Consider the following 23,403-nt stretch of genomic DNA (forward strand, 5'->3'; position numbering starts at 1 on the left):
GTTGGTACATTTAACCTGATACCTGACTACCGTAGAATTTAATATGTGTTAACATGATTGGCTGGGGCAGATGGTGTGAGAGAGCGTGTTATTGGCTGAGGAGCTAATCCAATCACTTTTCAAGTGCCTAAAATGACTTTTTATAGGTGTGTGTCTGTGTAAAAAAGAAAAGTGCATATCTTAGGTGTACTTTTATTCAACAAATTTCCATTGCTTTGCCTCACTGTAAAAAATTATTTGATTATGATTTTGGTAACACAACATTTTTTCTTTTGTCAGATCAACTTCAATAATTAATGTGGTTCAGATAACATAATATTTTGAGTTTATGTTGATTAAACCAATCGCCTTCATTGTATTAAAGGGTTAGTTCACCCAAAAATGAAAAATCTGTCATTAATTACTCACCCTCATGTCGTTCCACACCTGTAAGACCTTCATTCATCTTTGGAACACAAATTAAGATATTTTTGATAAAATCCGATGGTTCGGTGAGGCCTCTATTGCCAGCAAGATAATTAACACTTTCAGATGCCCAGAAAGCTACTAAAAATGTATTTAAAACAGTTCATGTGACTACAGTGGTTCAACCTTAATGTTATGAAGTGACAAGAATACTTTTTGTTCGCCAAAAAAACAAAATAACGACTTTATTCAACAATATCTAGTGGTGTGCGATTCAAAACTGCTTCAAGAAGCTTTTAAGCTTTACAAATCTTTTGTTTCGAATCAGTGGTTTGGAGCATATCAAACTGCCAAAGTCACGCCCCCCAGTGGTGAACCACTGAAATTTCAAAACACTTATGATGTAACAAAGCCTAGTTTACTGAAATCACATGACTTTGGCAGTTTGATACGCACTCCGAACCACTGATTCGAAACAAAAGATTCATAAAGCTACAAAGCTTCATGAAGCAGTGTTTTGAAATCGCCCATCACTAGATATTGTTGAATAAAGTCATTATTTTGTTTTTTAGGTGCACAAAAAGTATTCTCGTCACTTCATAACATTAAGGTTGAACCACTGAACAGTTTTAAATATGTCAGCTTTCTGGGCATCTGAAAGTGTTAATTATCTTGCTGTCAATGCAGGCCGCACTGAGCCATCGGATTTTATCAAAAACATCTTAATTTGTGTTCCAAAGATGAACAAAGGTCTGACGGGTGTGGAACGACGTGAGGGTGAGTAATTAATAACAGAATTTTCATTTTTGGTTGAACTAACCCTTTAACTCAAATTTTTAATTTCAATGAACTCAAAATTTTAAGGCAAGATAACTACTTTTTTAAGTTAAACCAACAATTCTTTTTTCTTTTTTACAGTGCACAAATATTTCTGTATGACAAATACATTTAACTTTTGGCAGTTCCTAAATGCTTGCAGCAGATTATCAAATTGCAAATTAGCATAATTACTGATTCTTTTTATAGATTATAATTAACTACTTTATTATTACTATCTATCTATCTATAATATACGAAATACATACAAAGTTTAAGACACATTGCACTGAAAAAAAAAAAACTTGACAAAATGTGTTACGACACTTCCTAATTCACCTAATGGTAATTTATTTGTCAAAAAGTGAGTACCGTGTACTTAAGTCATGCCTGAAGAATGGAGTCCTGAGGGAATAAGGAAAAGAAAGCTTTGACAAAGCTGAAAGGAATGAAAAGAAGTGCACTTCAAACACAAACTCAGACACCATAAATACTCTGCATCTGGAGAGAGTCATAGTACTACGCCAAAAGAAATGAATGGTGTGACGTAGAGGAAGTGCCGCCCCCGTTCAGCGACTATCTTCAAACAGTATTCAGTTTCAACAACAGTCCTAGCGTTGCTTCAATGAACGCGCCTGTCTCGATGTCATTCGTTGGCGATGACAGAGCACGCTTAATTTCTGCACGATCCGTGCCGCGCGTTGGAAAAACTGCATCTTACCAAAGAGCGTGGAAATATACTTGTCCATTTTACATACAGCAAAAGTGCTTCTTCGTGCGCTGACTTGGTTGCTATTTTCTCTTCCGTCTTTTCTGGGACCTCGAATGTCAGTGGAATAATTAGAAATACAGCGTTTGCTTTAACTCTCTTCTTCGGTCTCGTAACGTCAACGACGTCGCGTTTTTTTTCGCTATTGGCTGGTGGTGGTTCACTGGAATATAAGCGCAGTGAGTCTGAGCTGTGAAGGGGCATTCCTCGCGCCGAGCTTGGATCTTGACCGCGCGCGCTGCAGCAACGGCCAATCTATCTGTCAATCCATCATCAGGCGCGCGCTGGACATGCAGGTTTGCAGACAGTTATAGCTATAAAGTTATTATAACCAATGAATGTGATACTCAGTTATATTATTTTCCTCAAAAATTGCATTTCAATGAGAGAAATCACGTCAACGCGATGTGAATTTGAATTTTTCTGAGCCTTTCTCTGTGAGAGACTTTTTTTCCGTTACGATGTACTTCGAATAACCGACCATTTACTGCTCGCGCTCGTTTTTATCCTGTTTAATAACGATGGCCAACGAAATTCGCTATGACAATCGGAATATTGTGGAGAAATACCTCAATCACAAACTTTTAAAGAGGGGATATGTATGGAAACTTCAATCTACAGGGGAAGAAGATGACACCTTCAATAAAGGAGTAGAGGACTCCTCTCCAAACTCTGACAGGAGGCTTCAGGCTCCCTCAGCCGGCGGGGGTAACAACTCTGAATGCCTGATAGCCCACCGGCTCACCCGTTCAGACCCTCATTTGAGGCTCTACCGGGTGTTACGAGAGGCTGGAGACGAGATAGAAAGGATATACCAGCGTGAATTTGAGGAGATGTCCCACCAGATGTCATTCAGTCCCAATGTAGCGCAACGCAGCTTCTTAACCGTGGCTGAAGAGCTCTTTAGAGACGAGGTGAACTGGGGGCGGATCGTGGCTTTCTTCGAGTTTGGTGGGACCATGTGTGTGGAAAGCGTCAACCGGGAGATGGCGTCCCAGGTAGATAATATTGCACACTGGATGACAGACTACCTGAACGGGCCTCTGGAAAACTGGATCGAGGAAAATGGAGGTTGGGTAAGTTTATGGTCAAATGGTCGTGACCTTTGCCCAGTCATTCATTACTTAATCTCAGCAGCTGAAGCTTAAAATCATAACAACACGTTCTTATTAAACACCATAGACCCATGCCATGTTGTTTACTATCACCTGTTAGCAACCAAAGTATTACTTTCTTAGTAAGGTCTGATTCTACTAAGGAAGGTCACATCAGATTGTTAAAGACCACATGACATCAAAATTCAAGTTTTTGTGCCTTTTTGCTTTGTGGTCTCTATCTAAGTGCACTGCTACACACTGACAAAATTGGGAAATATACAGGAAAAGGGACTAAAAATATTGATGATTTATCCTGTACTACAGAGTTGTGTCCAATCAAATTCTCTCTAGTTAGAGAAAGTCCTTCCTCCAATATCACCTGGCACTTAGCAAATCATGTTTATTATGAATGTGATCTAGCTAAAGGCTATTAAATATTTAAAATATGTCTCGTCCAAACTTCCTGTTTTAGTAGGAAGTATGTTGTCACTAGGGAAAAAACGCAATCGTAAAGTGATTCATGGGGTCTTTATGGCGTACAAGTTGAGTAATAAGACTTTTACATAGCTTCAGTACAAGGCAATGAAATTAACTCATTGTGTCTGCTTTGTTATTTAGTAGAATGGGTTAGTTATTTGAGTGGTAGTGGTTTGAGTTTAGTCAGCTTGGTTTTTGACAGTTCAATCAAGGTGAAAGTGACACTTCAATCATTGTAAGCCACACCCCTCTTATGTCATGTAAAAAGAAAGTTGTTTTTTCAGAGTGAAGTAGACATGCTTTTTCTCAAGGACATGTGACTTTGTAGCATGCTAGGTCATATGAATTCTTAATGATTGTTTGGTTGCACATAATTCCAGCACAGGTGGAACAAAAAAATCTTTTATGACCAAATGAAACACTGTAAGGGAGAAAGACGATTTTTTTAAGAGATAAAGATTGCTTTTGCTCAAGGTGAAGCCTCGGAGAGTTCATGCTGTGATTTACCAGTGGGACAGTTTAAATAACATGTTATTTTCTGTGCCTGAAGACACCTAGGTAGGGTTGTGGCAGCTGCACGTAACCCTCATATCCATTTTCACCATTTGTTTTAATGACTTAAATTAATTAAATGTATTTATGATAATAATTAAATTGTATTATAATTATTATAAATGTTATAATAATTATAACTAATTATTATTATTATTATAATAAAAATAGATATTATCAAAAATATAAATAATAGTACAATATATATATATATATATATATATATATATATGTATGTATAAGATTTTTTAAATAAAATGTAATTTTATTTTTATAAAAAAAATAATTTATATATTTTTATATATATATTTTTACATTTTAAAAAGTATATGTATGTATAAATAAATACATAAAATGTAAAACATCACAGAACACAAAAAGTTTACTGTTTATATCCATTTTTCTTCAAGATTGAAGTCGCCCTATTGGCTTGCCATTTTTATTCCAATAATCATTCCTGGTTGGACACTTTGAAAAAATAATTTGTTTATGGGTCATTGACGACGAAAAGGTTTTTAAAAGTGTAAAAAAACACAATGGAGATATAATTTATTTTGAAGTTTTATTAAGTGTTAACAATGAGATTATGTGGTTTTTATAATTAATTAACACTGCTTTTGTAATTTTTTACAAGATGGACAAAATTTGTCACCAAAAAAGTCATTCAGTTTAACCAAAATTTCAGTTTTACCGAATGACACTTTTGGTTATACCGATTGATGATATTTTCAAACAATGCTAACAGGCTGATATCTAGCTAGCTAGCAAAAGGACAATCAAACATTTTATATTTAGTACCAGTTTTTAAAATACTACATTTTCCATGTTTTATATCAGTTGTACCGAATGACCTGATGTTTCGTCACGCTTATGAGCAAGTAAAAACATGAATTTTTCAAATAGTTAAGAGAGAGTTAGTTGCTTTACGATCATGTGGTCCTGTGCAGATGTCTGAATGATGTCACATCCTGTCACATGATATTGACCGCATGACTTGATCCAAAATGGTCTGTTTATATTGGTTACTCCAAATGACATCAATGAAATTAATTTTTTTGGACATTCTTTCTCATAACAAAGCAACGACTTCTACACATAATTTTAATACAATTGCACTATTTTGAAATATGATGTTATAAAATCATGTCAGAATAAAAAATATATACATTTATTACATTTTTAGATATTTTAATCACAAATGAAATGGCTGTATTGGCCTTTGGACGGTTAAACCGAATGACCTCTTGACACTTCAAAATCTTTAAAATACCTTTATATGTAGCAAAATATAAATAAAACCTTTTGGATTCAAAAAAAGAGATCTAGTTGTACTACCTTACATACTTTGGATGTCATATCTTTTTTTTTAATTATTATTAAGGCCTTTAGACAAAAAAAAAAAAAAGACCCGTCACATCATTGACACTTATATGTGAATTCACAATTAATTCAAGTTTAATGGTGCAACACTCAGATAGTTTATAGTGCACATTTCTTTAATGCTACCGCTGCACTAAAGGGGCAGTCACACTGCACTTTTTGTTCCATTGACTTCCATTCAAACGCATGCAAATGTGTCAGACCGAAAACGCAAGCTTGTGTAAAAAGTTTCACATTTCACTGCATTCAAAGTTCAAGTTTGGTGAACTCTGACCTGCGAATTCGCATCACGTGAAGATGACGTGCGACCAGTAGAAGAAAGATTCGTCATGGCATGACCTCTTGGCTGAATTAAAACAATGATATTTTTGCAGTAAAGTTGAGTAGGTTGTATATTTTTACATTTTGAATGTATTACTAAAAAAACGCTGTAGACCTTGATGTCACATCACGACCGTTGCAGCATCCGATGAAATTTCGCACGTTCAAAGTCTAGTGTGACAGCGGCTTAAGTTGTAACTTACGCATGGCTGCATTGGCTGGTGCAGTGGCTCAACTGGCCCCTGGTGGGTTGTCTCTGAAAAGAAATGAAATCTGGCACGTGTATAAACCATGAACGTCCAACTCCCCAGTCAAAACAAGTAAACATTTTTATTCCTTCTTTTTTCCTATAGAGCCCTTGCTTTAACACTGTCCTTCACTCTGACTGCAGTGCTTCTCTGCTGAATTATTTACAGTATAATTTGGTGCAGCCCATCATGGTTGATCCTGTATGGTTGGACTGACTCCACCCTATTCATACCAGCGCAGTATCTCAGAACCCCAAGTCTAAGATGAGGACTGGAGAGCATCTGTGTCCTCCAAATCATGAACTGAACTACATTATGCGTGTGTAACAGGGGTGTGACGAGACGAGATTTTTGCACAATATTTTTAGGAAATCCTCAATGATGAAATACATGACTAGAAAAATAGTCTGCCAGCGCATTTGAAATGTTTTAATTAATCATCTTGTAATGAATGTCATTTCAGTTCTACTTTCTGAGTATGAATTATCATATGCAGTAAAATACAACAATAGTCAAGCACTGTAAAAGGTTTTTCCACAAACTCAACTGACTGGCTTCTCTCCTGTATGATTTCATATGAAATCATACAGGTCTAAGTTCTCTTTAGACCTTAGAACTGTACATTCAATTTTCAATTCAATTCACATTTATTTGTATAGCGCCTTTCACAATACTTATCGTTTCAAAGCAGCTTTACAGAAAATGCTTGTCAACATTACAATTTAGAGTACTCTGTTATCAGAGGTGACTGTGTCCATGATTTATGAGCTTCTAAAACTTCTGACCTCCTAAGTGAACTCCTTTCTACAAATTGATTATAGAAATAAAAACAGTATTATTAAAAATGAACAACACAGTTTTCTCTTAGTCTTATTAAGTGCAAACAATAAGTGCAAGTGTGCAACCATAATCAAAGTACTCTCTTAATATTCAAAGTGCAAATAGAGACCAAATTTTTCTTCAAGCATGATACAGAGCTGAGAGATGGTTACAACTAAGATAGCTTTCATATTGGGAGATATTTACATGCATCACAGAGCCGCTTTCAAAATGCGCATTTGAATGCGTGCTCGCGTTTTACTTTCGCTTTCGATTTTGCAATTGCGCGCACTCTGTGAATAGGGAGTGTAATAGACGCTTAGGCTCTGTTGTGCAATGACCATGGTCTCGTCAGTCATCTTGTCACTTACTCTCGTCATGTGATCAGTGAACTCTGATTCCTGCTGCACTACGTACGACTCTGCAGCTCATTTTGGATGCGAGACCGCAGTTAACCATTTTGCATGGCTCGAGACAGCTTTTCACTTCGACGTCACATTTTAATCTCGCGTCACGCCCCTAGTGTGTAATGTTAGATAAAAAATGGTGAAATGGTGTTAAATTGCGTCTCTAAATTGAATCTTTTCTCTTTTCCTTCAAATAATTAACCACGTGAGCATGGTATTATGAGAGAAGGTACAGTCTTCTTCAGACTGCAGACTAGAGGTTAGCCTAGTTTCTCCACTGTCTGGTACAGCTGTGCAGGTGGCCCAACGGAGCCATTATTCCTGTCTGGATGAAAGGTGTGCTGGGGCTGAATTAATGATGGTCATTACTCACCACATCTGCTGCAGGTTAGACGGACTCAAATGGCCTATGATAAAGTGAGGTATGGGGAGAGCTTTTCAGAGCGACCACCGTACACAAACAAGACACAAACCTGCTTTCCTTATTTCATTCTCTGTCTGTTATTTTAAAGGTCAATTGTAATTAATAGATGGTTGACCATTTTATTATAACTACTTAGTGATTTATGACTGTATCATTGCTGTCATTCCTTTATGTGATGAGATGCAGTGCAATTAGGACACAATTAGCAGAGAAGCATTTTAATAAGCCTTTACATGTCCCTGCATTATTCACAAAGCTCAGCACTTCTGTCCAGAGGCAATGAATGATTTATTTATTTCATTTTGTCATGAAAAGCACATCTAGAGTTTGCATTAAGACTGTTATTGCTGAGAGAATTGGTTTGCTCGTGAGAGTTATATATTACACCAAGTCTGTCATTAACATCTTCTTTAAACGAAGGAATTGTTTTGAAGTGCTGAGAGCATTTGACATTGATATATACTCGCACAGGGGATGCTTCCCGCTTGATTTCCTCTGTAGTTAGTTATTTTAGGGGAATCTTTATTAAGTTACTGATAATGTCCCAATAGCTTACCATCAGAGCATTGGTGCTGTTTAGGCCTGTTCATTTGCCTACGCCTCATACCAAGAATGCATGTGTGGAGATTTATAAGGGCTTTTATCTCAAGAACAGAAGCATCAGTGGGGATACAGCCAGTAAAACACTACTATAAGCTTTACTTGAATGTAGTTGTAATCTGTTACTCTGTATAAAGTTCAAGTGACTCAGGTAATGAAAGAAGAACACTTCTGCCTTTGCTAAGCGTATCACAATTAAGAACATCAAGTGTTGTGTGATATTCATTTCCCCCATTAGAAAGTCCTCCAGTGTGTTAGAAGGGCTTCCTATTTGTCCTAAATTGGTCGGATGGATTCACTTCTCTGCCAGAAAGAAATGTTCTCTCCACCCATGGTTAATCCCAACTTATTATCCTCCTTTTGAATTAATGTGATTCATTAATCCTTGGATAAAGCCTGTCTGTGGAGAATATATGATTCAGCTGTACCACAGCGCTCTGTCTTATTACTATTTTTCCAGGCCCCCTGCAGGGATACCCCGTTTACCCGGCATGCCTTGGAGACCGTTGTCTTAGCTACTGTCACAAGTTGAAATGGACTTTTAAATGCATGTTCTGTTCATGTAGATGATCTTTTGTTTACAATGATACAATTATGGACCTCTCTAGACATAATTAAATTGGTTCTGTCAGCCAGTTTAACATAGCTCTTCTTAAAGGGTCATGAAACCCCCTGTTTCAGCAGCAGTCAGTTCTCACAACAGTTTTGAAAAATGTCTATCATAGAAATTCAATGCGTGCTGTCATGAATAATTAAGCAAGGCATCTTCTCTTAGGATAAGGACACGCAGTCTAATGAATAATTATGAGACACTCATGAGTCATCACCGTACTATAGTACAAGAAAACTTTGACACAAAGACGAATTTAAACCTGGAAGTTGAAAATAGCACAAAAAGGTTTAAAATTAAATAGTTTTCTCCTACACTCAAAAATAATGGATGGTAACATTGACTTCTATGATGTTCAACACACATAACTCTAAAATCTCAGAAAATTTGGTTTAGGGTTTCATGACCTTTTAATACTGGAAGTTAAAGGGTTAGTTCACCCAAAAATGAAAATTATGTCATTTATTACTCACCCTCATGTCATTCTACACCCGTAAGACCTTCGTTCATCTTCGGGAACACAAATTAAGATATTTTTGATGAAATCCGATGGCTCAGTGAGGCCTCTATTGCCAGCAATGTCACCGAACCTCTCAAGATCCAGAAAGGTACTCAAAACATTTAAAACAGTTCATGTAAGTACAGTGGTTCTACCTTAATATTATATAGCAACGAGAATACTGCTTCGAAGCTTTACGAATCTTTTGTTTCGAATCAGTGGTTCGGAGCACCAAAGTCACATGATTTCAGCAGTTTGGCAATTTGATACGCGATCCAAACAACTGATTCGAAACAAAATATTTGTAAAGCTTCGAAGCAGTGTTTTGAAATCGGCCATCACTAGATATTGTTGAAAAGTCATTATTTTTGTCTTTTCATTGTAGAAAAATGCAAATATTTAAAACGATCTGTTATGTCATCTTTTATTTTATGACAAAAAGTATGTTATATCTCATGCAATTTATAGAACTTTTTAAAACAGTTTAATTGCTTCTTTAATGTGTTTAACAGAAGCTGTAGGAGTGTAGAGTAGGTCCGTTACCTCCTTCCAAAATTTAACAGCACTGCACGGCAAAATAGAGCAGATGCTCAGACATTTAGGACTTCTGGTTTGCAAAATGTTTAATGAGCTTTCTCATTACTGTGTAACCGCTTTGAGCTAGCTCATTTAGCATGCTCTTTTCCCCCCACTCTCAACAAATTGATGTTTACTGTTGTCTTAATTGCCATGTTACTGTTGAGGTGTAGGTAAAGACAGAGCTCTGTTGGTTTGGTTAACTGAGATCAAGTGCAATGCTTATGTGGGGCGTTTGCACACTTAGTGTCCCAATGCACAACATTTGCTTAATAATCTCCCGCTTATTGTTGAGATTGAGTTAAGCTATTATAATTAAGTCAATCAGCAGTTTATGTTAGGTTCCACTTAAACCTTCATATTATACTATAGTTTTACTATTCTTGTGACTTCCGGAGGCAGCCTGGCATATGTCATGTATTGTTTAACTCCAGCCCTCATTCAGATAATGAAATCAGTCCGTGTGTAAGTTTGTTTAGACAGACTACAATTGCGCAGGTGCTCACCCACACACCACATACCTGCGGTTCATTACAGGTTTCTTGCTGTGTACAGTACACTGCTGATTCTTATACCTTAGAGGCATGTTTGACCCCACCTGGGTCTTTTGTTAGTGGGTGTTGCATTTTGGGGCGTTTTACAGTTTGAGTCAAAGAACTTCAAAAGCTCTAGCATCGCTCTGGTATTCATTTTTCCCTAACATGTGCCTCCTACAGCCCTTTCAAGTGACACTGTTTATGAAAGCGATATCGACACGAAAGACAGACTGTGGAAAAAAACAACCCAGTCAAAAATGGAGTGCAAAGAAAAGAATAGAGTGTCTCTTTTTTGACATTCACTGATAATGGCTTCAAACAAACCTGCTGTGTATTTTACCGTTGCAATATACATCTGTGCCTGTGAAGGTGCCAAGAAATGTTACAGAAGAAAAGAAATGTGAGATTAAAAAAGAGGAAATGGAGGAGGCAGATGAAGAGCAATAAAAGAAATCAGGAAGGATGAATAACTGAATAGGTGACTGTTTAAAGAGTATGTTTTGTTATTGTACCTTCCTGCCCAGCTGCTATCAGGTGGGAAAGGTTGTGACTCCTGCTCCTGGGGGGCAAGTTAGGGCTCCAAGGGTTTTTCTGATTGGCTGCCCGAGTGCTGCATGGAGCCTTTGACCTCAAGGCGAAACTCTCTGCTGGGTGTGTCTGGAAAAGAAGTCTGATGTTTGGTGGAGATGCTGGGTTTTATTTTAGGGCTGGTAGTTGTGGGAAAATAAGGATTCCCTTGCAGGTGTGGTCTCCTTGGTTTGAGAAGCCAGATTCTATACACAAAGACGCACAAAAGTCGTTAAGTGAGACAAGGGTAATCGCTCAAATGATTAAAGAGAGTCTGCTGACAAAATTATTCATCATAATACCACTTGGAAAAAGTAGGTTTTCTCTTTCCCCTCGCCTAAGCATCTTTCTGTCTTCTGAGGATTATAGACAATAGAAAAAAAAATGGATGTGAGAGGTGAGTTCAGCAGTGAAAGAACATAGGGGTAAGCACCGAGAGAATCTTCATGTTGAAGAAAGCCAAAACATTATCTGTTGTCCTCATCGATTTCTCTCTATTATTCACTGAAACTCTCGGTGAGTCAGAAGAAAACCTGAAAAATGTCTCAGCCACATTTATGTTTTTAGTTATTGGTTTCCCCAAGGAGGTGAGAGACTTGCAGAGAAAGTTAAAGGGACATTCCCTACATATACACAATGTACTTGTATTCATTTTTTACATTTTTGCTTGATCTTCTGAAACGTCAGACTCTCTGTGGACTTATGTCAGACTTCTCCAATAATTTCATCAGCTTAAACCTGCCCCCTCCATAACCATTAATCTTTAAGTGCAATGCCCACATCTCAAAATCCAATCAACAACCCATCAGGACTCGACAATAAGGACTACCGGGGCCAGTGTAAACGTCACTCGGGACAGTGGACGCAACTGTCACTTGCCCGATAGGGGCAGGGCTGCATCATGAAAATGTATCACTTGCATGTGTTTAAGCCTTGCCAATTTAAATATTCAAGCGCAAGAAGATGCGAAAGAGAACTCAATTCAGTAGTGTAAGAAGTTTTGTGTGCGTACACATCCGAAGCATTGAGCTCTCTTTTACATCTTCTTGTGCTTGAACGGACATATTCACACAAAATTACATCAAAAAATGTCTACTTGGTGAGAATCCTAGTAAAATACCGGGCCAGTAGAACAGATCCTTAGCGTTGAGATCTGAAAAGATCTGTCGCTACTTCCGTTTCATTGCAACTTTAATGAGATTCTGTTTAATGTATAGCACAATACATACATTTAACCATTATTAGGGGTGGATTATAAATCAGAGATAATTGATTTCCATGTCTTTAACTGGCTTTCTTTCTTCCTAGTTTTAGATAAACTCTGATGTCAACTGTTTGTGTTTGTGGACGCATTTATTTGGAAAAGTTGACTTGTGATTGATCAAAGTGATGTGCTTGCTGATCAGACAGGCTTTTGTATTGGTTTTGAGTTTTGTCTGCCTTTGATGCTGCAATTTTGATTTTGACTTTCCTCACCCTTTTGATATGTGCCTTGTGATTTCAGAATTTCTATTCTTTCCACAGACCTTTTTACTTTGCACCTGGGCACTGTGGAATATAGAAACAAAGACAAAAGAGGAGGGCAACACATGCTCATGGATGTTTGCCAGCATATATGGTCCTAATTCCTGGGTTAGGGCATCTGTCTAGCCTAGTGGACTCAATGGCCCCTCACCCCCAATACATTAGATGAATGGCAGGATCATTATATCCTCAGAGATCTGTTTACCCAAAAATGGGGGAAAACTGTAGGAGAGCTCACTTGCTAATGTACATCAACAAATACTCACTGTTTGGTGTGCAAGTTGCACTGATCAAGCTCATCGATTAGTGAAAATGTCATTGTGAGTTTACTTTGAGTACTGCAGTCAGGACCTGAGGTGCCTCCTCTGGCTATCAGATCGAGGGTAAAAACTGTCACTTGCTTGCTTACAAGAAGCTTTCTTCCTTCTGTAGATTTGGAATCCTCTACTGGGCACACAAATCGGATTTATTTTTCAGAGGAAAACAACTCGTTCCCCTCTCGATCGCAACTGATTCAACCTCCCACACAAAAGTTGTCAGCTATGACAGTTGGCTCATAGAAGCCCTTTGCAGTAAATCCACATCTGTGAGTCTGCTCCCTGAAAGAAGCCATACACTCTCACAAACGTGACATACGCTGTGCAATAAAACACAGACAAAGGATCAAGAATGATTAACAAAATGGACTGCTCGCAATGAGTTGTAGATGCTGCAAACACAGATTGGAATGGGGAAGACCCCAGCAGCAAAAGCTCTGTAGTAAACAAACCTGTCTCATCACCACAATGAGACAGGTTTGTTTACTACAGAGCTTTTGCTGCTGGGGCCTTAAGAGTGTATGTATGCAGGTTAGAGTTTTGTTGATGGAATTATAGCAAGCTTAGAGTATGTTAAGGGTTTCTTTCATTCATACTGTCATGCCTCTGGTGATTTCAGTTTTCTGTAATTTGTTTTTCAAGTTGACTTTAGAGGGTCTCCATCGTTAAACCAAAGCCTTTATTTATTTATCCATTTTTTTAGATTCACCCTCTTCTCAGGCTGCAGTTTTGAAGAATTCACCCTGATCTTCCTCACTGAACTGCAGGAGTTTTTTTAGCTCAGGGACTTGATGTTGGACTAAAGACTTTGTTGGGGCACTCTTTTGTCTCTGTGCTTGTTTGGCATAAGCGTGGCTCAGCATGTCCAACAATGCACTGCTCTTGTCTCCTCTTTTGTCTGGAGGGAACAAAATTCTTGGTGGCTTTTAAGCTGTTCAGGGTTGAAGCCAAGTATTTCCCCCTCTTGGTACCTCGGGGTCAGCCCTGTCCGTCGCTTGCCATCTGCTTCTCGGTTTGCTCCAGGCATTGCAGGCCCTGTTGATCTCCTCCTTATCCCCCAAAAACCATTCCTACCATTCATCCAGCACGAGCCATCATAAGTTTCCAAAAACATGCTTTTCTTGTACAGTATGTGTCCTCACTTAACTGCTCTCCCAGGGCATTAGAATGAGAATGGCAGATCTCTCACTTATGTACTAGGGCTGGGACAATAAATCGATTCATCTCGATTTGTGGATTGATTCTAAGATTTTCCGAATACATTGCGATTCTCTCTTGAATTGATTCTGAGCTTAGTTTTTAACAGCAGATGGCGCTCTAGGCGCTCTAGTTTTTAACCACACACTCAAATGCTCACGAAGAAGAGAGCTCGTGCATTCGGCTACGTATTTGCACCTCAGAATGTTTTTATGACGCGAGATTAATGTAAACAGCCCACTGCAAACACCCTTGTAATTCACTTCAACCTTTTCGAACTTTATGAATGATTATTTTATAGAAGGTTCAAATGGTGCGTGTAAGGAATTGAAAGCAAGCAGAGTACGGCTGTTTCTAAAAGCACGCAGTGCCATCTGCTATTAAAAACTAAGCTCAGAGTCGATCCGAGAGAGAATCGCGATGCATTCGGAAAATCTCAGAATCGATCCAGAATCATTTCTCGATTCGCGATGCAACGATTTATTGTCCCAGCCCTACTATGTACATGGTCCCTGTAAGTGTTACACTTGTTTTTCTCTCCTGACAATTAAAAATTAATTGGATCTTCCAGTGAAAAGACTTCTCTCTGGTTACATATGCCAAACTTATCAACGTCACAATGTGGAAGAAAATATCTGCTGCTTCTTTAGTTTTATTGTCACTTTTTTCACACAAATGCCCTCTTATTTCTGGTTTACAGAATTGGGAGACATTCGCACAATGCATTTCCAAGGAACCCCTGCTGAATGCTAATAAGATGTTATTTCAAGATAGCCCAAAGTTTGAGCAGTGCTGGTTCCAGATATGGCAGAATCAAAGCTAAGATAACTCAAACAGTAATTATGTATTTTAGGTTCATCTGACGCAGCTTGAATTATTCATGTAAATTGGGAAAGAGGCAGTCTCTGCCTGTTAACGTTATACAAAGCCTGCCTTTAAGTTTAAGACTCTCATATTGAACTAGATCTAGCTTGGTAAATGCAGAGAATTCTTTGTCCAGTGAGACTTTATCCCCTGAGTTTGACTTTCTGTGGACCTGGTTTGAAAATCACTTTCCTATCTCATTCTAGTGAGGTCCACATGTGTTATTGCTTGAACATGTGACTGTGAGCTGCTGCTCTGAAAGGCATTAGCGCTGCCTCTCTCCACACTTGTCAGCAGAGAACCTGTGCTCATTCATTTTTGATAGGGCGGGTAACCTCAAGACTAAATGTTCTTCCCTCACAACACACCCTAACTTAGATTCATTATAGTCCAATCAGATGTCAGGCAAGAGATGAGGCATCCTCTCTAGTCATGCAATGACAAAACAGGCTTGCTGGGAAAATATATGCAGAAATTTACACATATAAAGACTTGCTTCCTAAGATTATTGTTCTGCTAGCCTGCATAATTTATCTAGCCAGTGGCTAGATAATATTTATTGCTGATATCTAAAATCAAACAAATACCAAATACAATTTTTCACAGCAAAAATGGATATGCAATTTAAAGAGCTGTTGCACTATTACTAGTAGTAAATCATTCTGAGGTCTGAAATCACGCTGATTTTGATGCTCAAGAAACATTTCATTAATGTTGAAAGATTTTTTTCAGGATTTGATGAATAAAGAATTCAAAATAACAGCATTTGAAGAACAAAAATAAAAATCTTTGCTATAAATGTGTTTAGTGTCACTTTTGATCAATTCAATGTGCCCTTGTTGAATAAAAGTATAAAAAATCTTACTGACCCCAAACTTTTAAATGGTACTGTACTTTTGACATCCCTACTATCAGCATAATTCTATTACAGTGGCGAAAATTACACTGAGAGTAGTGAATGGTAATTTAATACATTGTAGTGAATAACAACATTGATACATCCTCTTTGCTTTCATACTCTTTTTATTGTCCCATCTGTTCCATTGAGCCTGGTCATCCTGCTGCTGGGGGAATTCCCTTGCTGACAGAGTGATGTTCACTAGGATTAGGGATAGAACTGATACAAAAAGACATCAGTTTTCCACTTTGTCTTGCACACAACATCAGTCCAGCCATTCAAAAACTGTACTGTTAGTGGCAAAGATCAGAACAGGAAGTGTGGGATACAACCCAATGGCTTGGATGAGGATGGGGTGTGTGTGGGTTAGTTATGAGGAAGCCAAAAGCACATTCCCAGCAGGCTGAACACAGCTGGGGAGCTGAATGCTTGAACAGCAGAGCTTTGAGAGCCAACCAGCCATCAGACGCATGTTGTAATTCCAGCCTTGTGATTTCCCTGCATGTTGACCACATGTGGCTACATTTCAATATGAGTTACATCACTGTAACGATTACTGGAATTGATTCCAAAGTCTGCGTGTGTTTATTGTCAGCAACAGTGCAAAAATGAATCTACAAGTTTAAAATTATCCTGCTGTGGCCAAGGTGGGGAAGAAGACCCAAGAAGTCATTCTAAAACAAGTAGCAAGAACATCGAAATCTGACTCTTCAGAGTTCTGAGATGAGAAAGAATGCCTTACTTTTTTACTCAAACTATTCTCAGGTGGAAGTATCAGAAGAGCTTTCAAAGTGTGTTCAGGTCTTGCTGAAAGAACGAAGCATGCCTTATGGTGCGTTCGAGTTATGTTGGAAAGACCGTATTTATGAGTTGAACGCACATGAACATCGTCACAAAGTCATGAGTGGGAAACTAAGGATTTTCTTTAAACCCTGAGTTTCTGATGTAGGGTCTATATTAATAGTAGATTTGTTAAAACGAATGAAAATATGTTTAGTTCTTCATTCACAATGAAACTATCTAACTCAAAACAACATTGTGTTATACAATTACAGTTTACAGCAAATTAAATTAAAACAAAAATCAATGCAAAAACCACAGATGCTCATTCTTTATGCATCATTTTGTTGATGTAAATCTGGTTGAATTTTATAGTAATTTCATTACTATCTTGCTTCAACCAAAATGATTTGAAAGCACCTGATTAAGTCATAATTATGACTTTAAATACAAACTTTCCATAAAAGATTTGAATGCACCAGTAGCTTAGTGTGGCCAGATAAGGATTTGAAATGTAATATTAGAGGCAGAGAGATTGGTTTTGGGGCGGAGGAAAATTCTAGCTTCTCTCACGGGTTAGCTCGGTCCTTTGATGATGGCAGATGGGGACTGAAGCACCTTTCTGATGGCGTAGATGAAAGCAAGGAGATCTGTCACTTTCCAGTGTAATGGGGTGTAGTGGGAAGTCATGTAGAAAACTCTCACAGTCTCTATACAGACTCTCACGTGGCTCACATACTTTTCTCACGTTTTGTCCAAATGGGAACATGTGCATATATGTATCTCAAACACACTGAGATTCATTGCACTGTGAATGTAGCATACATAACCTGTAACTTTGAAACCATTCCACTAGGGTTGAATGCATTGGATCTACACAAGCCTTAGGTTTTAAGTATGCCAAATACATGTAGGTGAATGCTCCTGAGCTCAAATGTGCCAGATTTATTGGCACCAGTGTGTTTTGAAAGGGTGTTCGGCACACAGTCAATACTGAAGCAATTTTCCCCATTTTCTCACTGATGGGAGAAATTAGATGTCTAGACATGGTTCATGGCTGCAATAATCAACTTGCGCAAACAGTGCAGGAAATCCACCAAGCAGCTACATCTTGTCACCCTCTGCTGAAACTGAATGGTTCTCATGCTTGTGCAATTTCTGAAATTTTTAAGGGGTTTATTAAAATCTGCTTTAAGAAAAAGAAGAAAAGACAAGCATGCTGTTGGTTGCTAGGTAACATAATAGCATTGACTACAACGTTTATGGTAGATTTATTTACAGCAGTTGAGTGGACTTCTTTGGTTCTTCCACTGTTAGCCCGAAGGCAGAACTCCAATTTATACTTCAGTGATTTTACTGGTTCAGTGGTGAGTCTAAACAGTGTTTTTGTTTTAAATACTGTGTGAAAAAGAAGAGGATGTGCGTCACAATATGGAAGAAATGATAATTAAACAACCATCTGATCGTGGATATTTGATAATCACGCTCTTTTATACGGCACAAGGGGGAGTCATGGACTAAAAGAAATAGAAAAGCATCAATTAAGTTTTCGTGCGCTATATTCAAAATCATCTGAAGCCATTCCATAGCTTAATGTGAGGGACAGAAGAATATTTACATCATTAAATTAAAGTTCCAAAAAACTTGTCTTCCTTCCGCTGCGGCTGTCAATCATTCTCTGTTCAGCATTCAAACAATGCGTCGCATTCGGTTACAAAAGTCAGCACTGTAAAACTTTCTCCAATATGATATATTCCCATTATAATACTTGATCTGTAGATAAAGAGCTGTGGATTCGCTTAAAATGTCTTCATCTTGCTGGAGATTATTGCTGTTTCTAAACGATATCGTACTCGCTACCGGGTGTCTGTTGTGTCAATACATGTTTATTACATTATTAATACATGTTGCTTTATTTCAGAGCATTCACCACAGCAAAAATAGACTTATGCGGAAATGATCGCTGCACTGCTGAATACTCACCGCTCCTGGAATGCATTGCCGGACCGCATCCTTATGCAGTGTGAACGCTCTAACCTGTTAACATGGGCACGGAAAACATGTCCCAAAGCTTGCCTGCTCTTCTACACACTCAAAAGTATGTACTTTTTCTTCACAAAAACAGTACATACTTTTAGGGCATAGTATAAGTAGGCGAATTGGGACGCAGAATGTGTAAACCTGCCGTTATAGCTCCAGCGGGTCAGTCCCCAACATTATTGCCTATGATTGGATTATTTGAAACATTCATATTCCAGATAGATTTTTCTTCTTCTCTAAAACATTGTTAGTTCTTTGTCAAAGACAACATAGTAAAGCATCATATCAAAGAGCCGCCTGGAAGACCACACAAATACACAGAGAAGTAAAGTCATTCACACACATACACAAACAGCTCTCCAATGGAAGAATGGGGGTTGGCACCAGGGACAGAGGTGGCAGATGGGTGATTTAGCATGCAGGCAGCCTGCAGGGGGACCCTCCATCTCCCCTTCTTCTGCATGCTGATCAGGAGGAGGAGCAGGAGGGCGAAGACTTGGGAACAGAGGGAGACGCATAGCAACACACTCAAAGGCTCGACTGCCCCATATGACTGTTTGTCTACCAGCTCCTTTCTTCCTTCAGTCTTCTCGGAGGCTCGCGCTGTTGTTTGCTTTCTCACACAGCTGTTTGATATTTAGGGGTGAGACCCTGCGGGCCCGATCTGTCGCGGCGCTGTGTGGTTTTCTTACTCTTGGGTTTCTTTAGAGACAGTTACAAAGTGTTAACAGAGATGGCTAATTGATGACTGAAGTTCAGTGTTTCTTGCCTTGTTTATATGCCTATGACTAATGATCTGGTGTCCTGTAAACAGTGATGTCCTGCAGGCTGACTAGACAAAAGAACGATGCTCGCTCATTAACTAGGGATCCATGACAAGACACAAGGCTTCTAAAGCTGGCGCTTGTGTGATCCAGAAAGAGGAAACCACAGAGCGCAGACTCTGCCATGGAATTTTGACCTCTGTCATGTGGCTTCCATTTTCAGACAGGATTCACACACCCGCCTGACCGATGCTGTATTTCCTTCCATTCAGCTCAATAGTGGGATCGTTGTCGCCGAATGCGGGACTTTTGCCAGCTGATTCAGTTTGGCCTCTGTCACGTTCTGAAGCACAATGCCCTGGACATATCCGAGACCCACTCCAGTTCCTGTTCTGAATAGGTCTCGTATGATGTAATGCATGCAGCAGGGCTGATGTGTCGGTGGTGGGAAAGGAAGTCACTTTGGGCTAATGTAATTATTAACGGTATGCTATTTTAAAGTGACACTTCGTTAAGGTTAACCTGAATGGAACGCTTGTCCTGTTTAAGGATGGAAAGCTTTTCCATTTTATCATTAACCACAACAAGTTGTTGTGATCAAAGTTTTACCATTTTTTCCGTTCGAAATCTTTGAGGTGCTCATCACTCATTATGAAAGCAAGAGCGAACTCCCACAGCGTCTGTTCGGCAATTTCAGTGTACATTTCTATGGTTTCAAAACTCGATTTTTAGCCAAATGAAAAAAGGACCAAAATACTGTTTTGACGCGAATGCAAATGAATGCAAAAGTACAAAATCCCCCTTTCTGCAGCGCTCTCTCTGTTCTGTTTACCTACTAGCTGAACATTGAGAGATTGAAAGTCCCCTTTTGGTATTCCCCTGCAAAAGGAGAACAAAATCAGATATCCAAACTAACTGTCAGGGTCTCAGCGGGGCACATTTGAGCACTAAAAACTCCTCCTTTCTACAGATTAACAGTAAATGAACGACTTCAGTCACGTTCAGTTTAACCTGCTTTTGTGTTGGAGGAAAACTAATACTTTTATTCTTAAAATATCCACTGAATGATCATGTTTTGACTTATTCATAAATAAAAGCAGTAACATGCTGGAAACAAAGCTTCATTTTTTTTTAAAATATTGGGTTTTAAATGATCTAATAAATGTTAAATTAACAACACAGCTTCACCAAAAACCAGACATTAAAGAGTGTTAAATTATGACTCTTAGATACGTGAGTAATGTTTTCTCAGATCTTAGGAGTGTGGAAAAATTGCCTGTATAAATACGTCTCCGCTTGTTAAGGAAAATAGTTTGTTCCGTACCTTTATCTTTGATGTGGTTGCCAGGCTTTTTGTGTTGGCGTAAAAACATCTTTATCAAGGATTGCACTCACCATCTCTATCCGCACAACACCCAGAAACAGGGACTTTGTGTCAGAAAGTGTAAGTAAACACCTCCTTGTTCGGTTTGGACTGAGAACTTTCTTGCTAATTAGCCTTTCTGGCACCTGCATATCTCCAGAGAGAATTGAATCAAAGTTAGAGTGACACAATTTTGTCAATGTTTTGATATGGTCCACAGGTGGGCCATGGTGGCCTGATTCTGACAGAGTCAGAACAGTGTCAATGTAGTGACCTTAAAGTGCCCCTATTATAGATTTCTGAAAATTACCTTTCATGCAGTGTGTGATGTAGCTGTATGTGAATGTAAACAGTCTGCAAAGTTGTAAAGCTGAAAGTGCATCATAAATAAAGTTATTTATGATGCACTTTGAAGTTATGAAGTTTTTTCAAAAGAAAGAGTCGACTCCGAACCACTTAAACGAGTTGTTTGTAATTCGAATACCATTTTCGCAAAGTTCACACGTCACAAGTTAATACGTATACATAATGCTACGTTCTGCGTGGACATCCTGTGAAAACTTGAACCACTCTCAAACGCTGTAGCTCGTTTGTGTGGATAACATGTCGACAAGATGCTGTGCTCTGCGCTGTGAAAGGAAATTCGGTTTAATTTCACTTCCAAAGGATGAGGCTGTACAGAATCAGTGGTTAAAGATGGGACAGTACCCACCTTATTTGGACCAATTTGCTTCTCAGAATCACAACCTGTAAGTATGATTAATTATTGATGGATATATTTTATACCGAGTGTTCAAGATACATAGTTTTGTGTTTTAGCTATATTGTGTATGTCTCCGGCTAACTCACGTTATTACTGTCTTACTGAAATACTTCTGCTAATCAGCTGAGGGACACTATTACCTAAAAATGTGTCCATTAATGCAGATTGTCTTTCATTCTTACTACTTTGAGTAATGGTAAAGGATGGAGAAAGATTTGTTTTACAAAATTTAATGTTACATCAGTCATTCACGTTAGTGCTCGGCTAATGTTAGCACTGTTATTGATACTGTTAATAATACAGTTCCCACATGTGCACCGCAATAAATTAGAAATAGACACATCGGTTTGTTGATTGACATACACTTGTTAATGCTGATGGTGATGAATTACAGTTGCAACATCTCATAATGTACGACAAACTGAGTAGCGTATCACTGAGAAATGTCCTGCTCAAGTCGTCCTTGCATTAAAGGTTGGGGTTGAATAAATAGTTCTTCCAATATTTCATCATCGGACTCGCACTTGGATTGATATGGTAAAATCAACGCCATCGTTTCTGTCTTTACAGTGTGTACAATCGCTGAGCTTTAGGAAGTCCCCATAGCTGTAAGCGGTAGATCAATCAGACTGGCCAATAAGAGCAGAGCAGGCTCGCAGAAAGGAATGATTTAGAGATACTGATTCATCCGACGAATCGTTTGAGAATCACTGAAAAATGTGGTGATGTGCAATATTTATTATTAGAAAACAAAAGTGTTTTTTTGACCTTTGATGCATGTAAACCTGTTGTAAGAGACCTCCTAAACAGAATTAGGAACCTTTCAAATAGCATAATAGGGGCACTTTAAAGTAACTGTAACTTTGTTTTAAAGTTGTGCAGTCTAAACGTCACATTCTGTTTCTGAGGAGGATTTTTAAGCTCCTCTGCCCCTAAAATGTTCCCCTACGTGATTCCCACAATAACAAAGCCAGATTGTCTTACACCCACATCAATGCATTCCTTTCATTCCTCTCTTGGAGGCCAGGCTAAGATCAGCTGATAGACAGAAAGTGAACGAGAGAAAAAGAGAGGTCGTTGAACCTTTCCAACAGCGGACTAGGGGAAAAAGGGGTGGGAGGCATCCGCGTGGGTGGTAGATCTGTGTTGGAGGGGGTGTGGGTGTCGAGGGAAGCGGGTGGCGGAGGAAGAGAGAGCTGATTAGAGAGCAAGTGGGGTAGAAGAAAGGGGGAGATGGAAAAGCACTTCCAGAAGGCCTCCAGCCCATGAGCTAATGCTGTAAAAATCTTTCCTTTTTTCTGCTGTTTGCAGGACTAAGGTTGGGGGCGGTCTTTGCATCTGAACCTCCCACGGTCGTCACCCACACTGTCTCTGTGGGCAGATATTTGACTTTCTCTGGTGTATTGCTTCTCGTTCTTTAACAGTATTTCTTTTTTACTGACTCTGTCTATCCCAGAAGAACATTTTATTGGTTAATAAGGCTGCTCTGTCATAGCATACAGATTTTTCTGTTCTGCCAATGCTTTCACTAGCAACAAACTCAAATAATTTTGCAATTTTTGAATCTGTATGATTTAATATTTTTATATTTGACATTTTAAAAGGTTAATTTTTACATGTTATCATTTAATATTTATTTTAAATATATTTAAATTTTCATCAGATGTAAAGTTTTCTTTACAAAGAAATTTTGCAATAGCTGGAAATTTTTTTACTGTAAATAATGGTATATGTTACCCACCAAATGTTTGGGGTAATTTTTTTTTCTTTTTAAAGAAATTAATACTTTA

At 38.5% G+C, this 23,403-nt stretch overlaps 1 protein-coding gene across 15 annotated transcripts in view; it reads left to right on the forward strand.

The window, feature by feature from the left end:
* Positions 1-1,251: 1,251 nt before the first annotated feature.
* The window catches only part of bcl2a (BCL2 apoptosis regulator a), a 60,041-nt gene continuing 37,889 nt past the window's right edge, over positions 1,252-23,403 (forward strand). For 11 of the 15 annotated variants that reach the window (XR_007927833.1, XR_007927834.1, XR_007927835.1 and 8 more), the window contains exon 1: positions 1,257-3,066. Coding sequence is in view for 6 of the 15 variants with exons in the window: in XM_051881803.1 (XP_051737763.1) it covers positions 2,512-3,066 (555 nt within the window). In the remaining 9 variants the exon portion in view is untranslated. Of the gene's footprint in view, positions 3,067-18,604; positions 21,749-23,403 lie in introns of those variants that run through there. The other 4 variants (XM_051881809.1, XM_051881805.1, XM_051881808.1 and 1 more) reach the window with 4 other exon arrangements.

This window comes from Ctenopharyngodon idella, chromosome 23 (genome assembly GCF_019924925.1).
Source record: "Ctenopharyngodon idella isolate HZGC_01 chromosome 23, HZGC01, whole genome shotgun sequence".
Taxonomy (NCBI): Eukaryota; Metazoa; Chordata; class Actinopteri; order Cypriniformes; family Xenocyprididae; genus Ctenopharyngodon; species Ctenopharyngodon idella.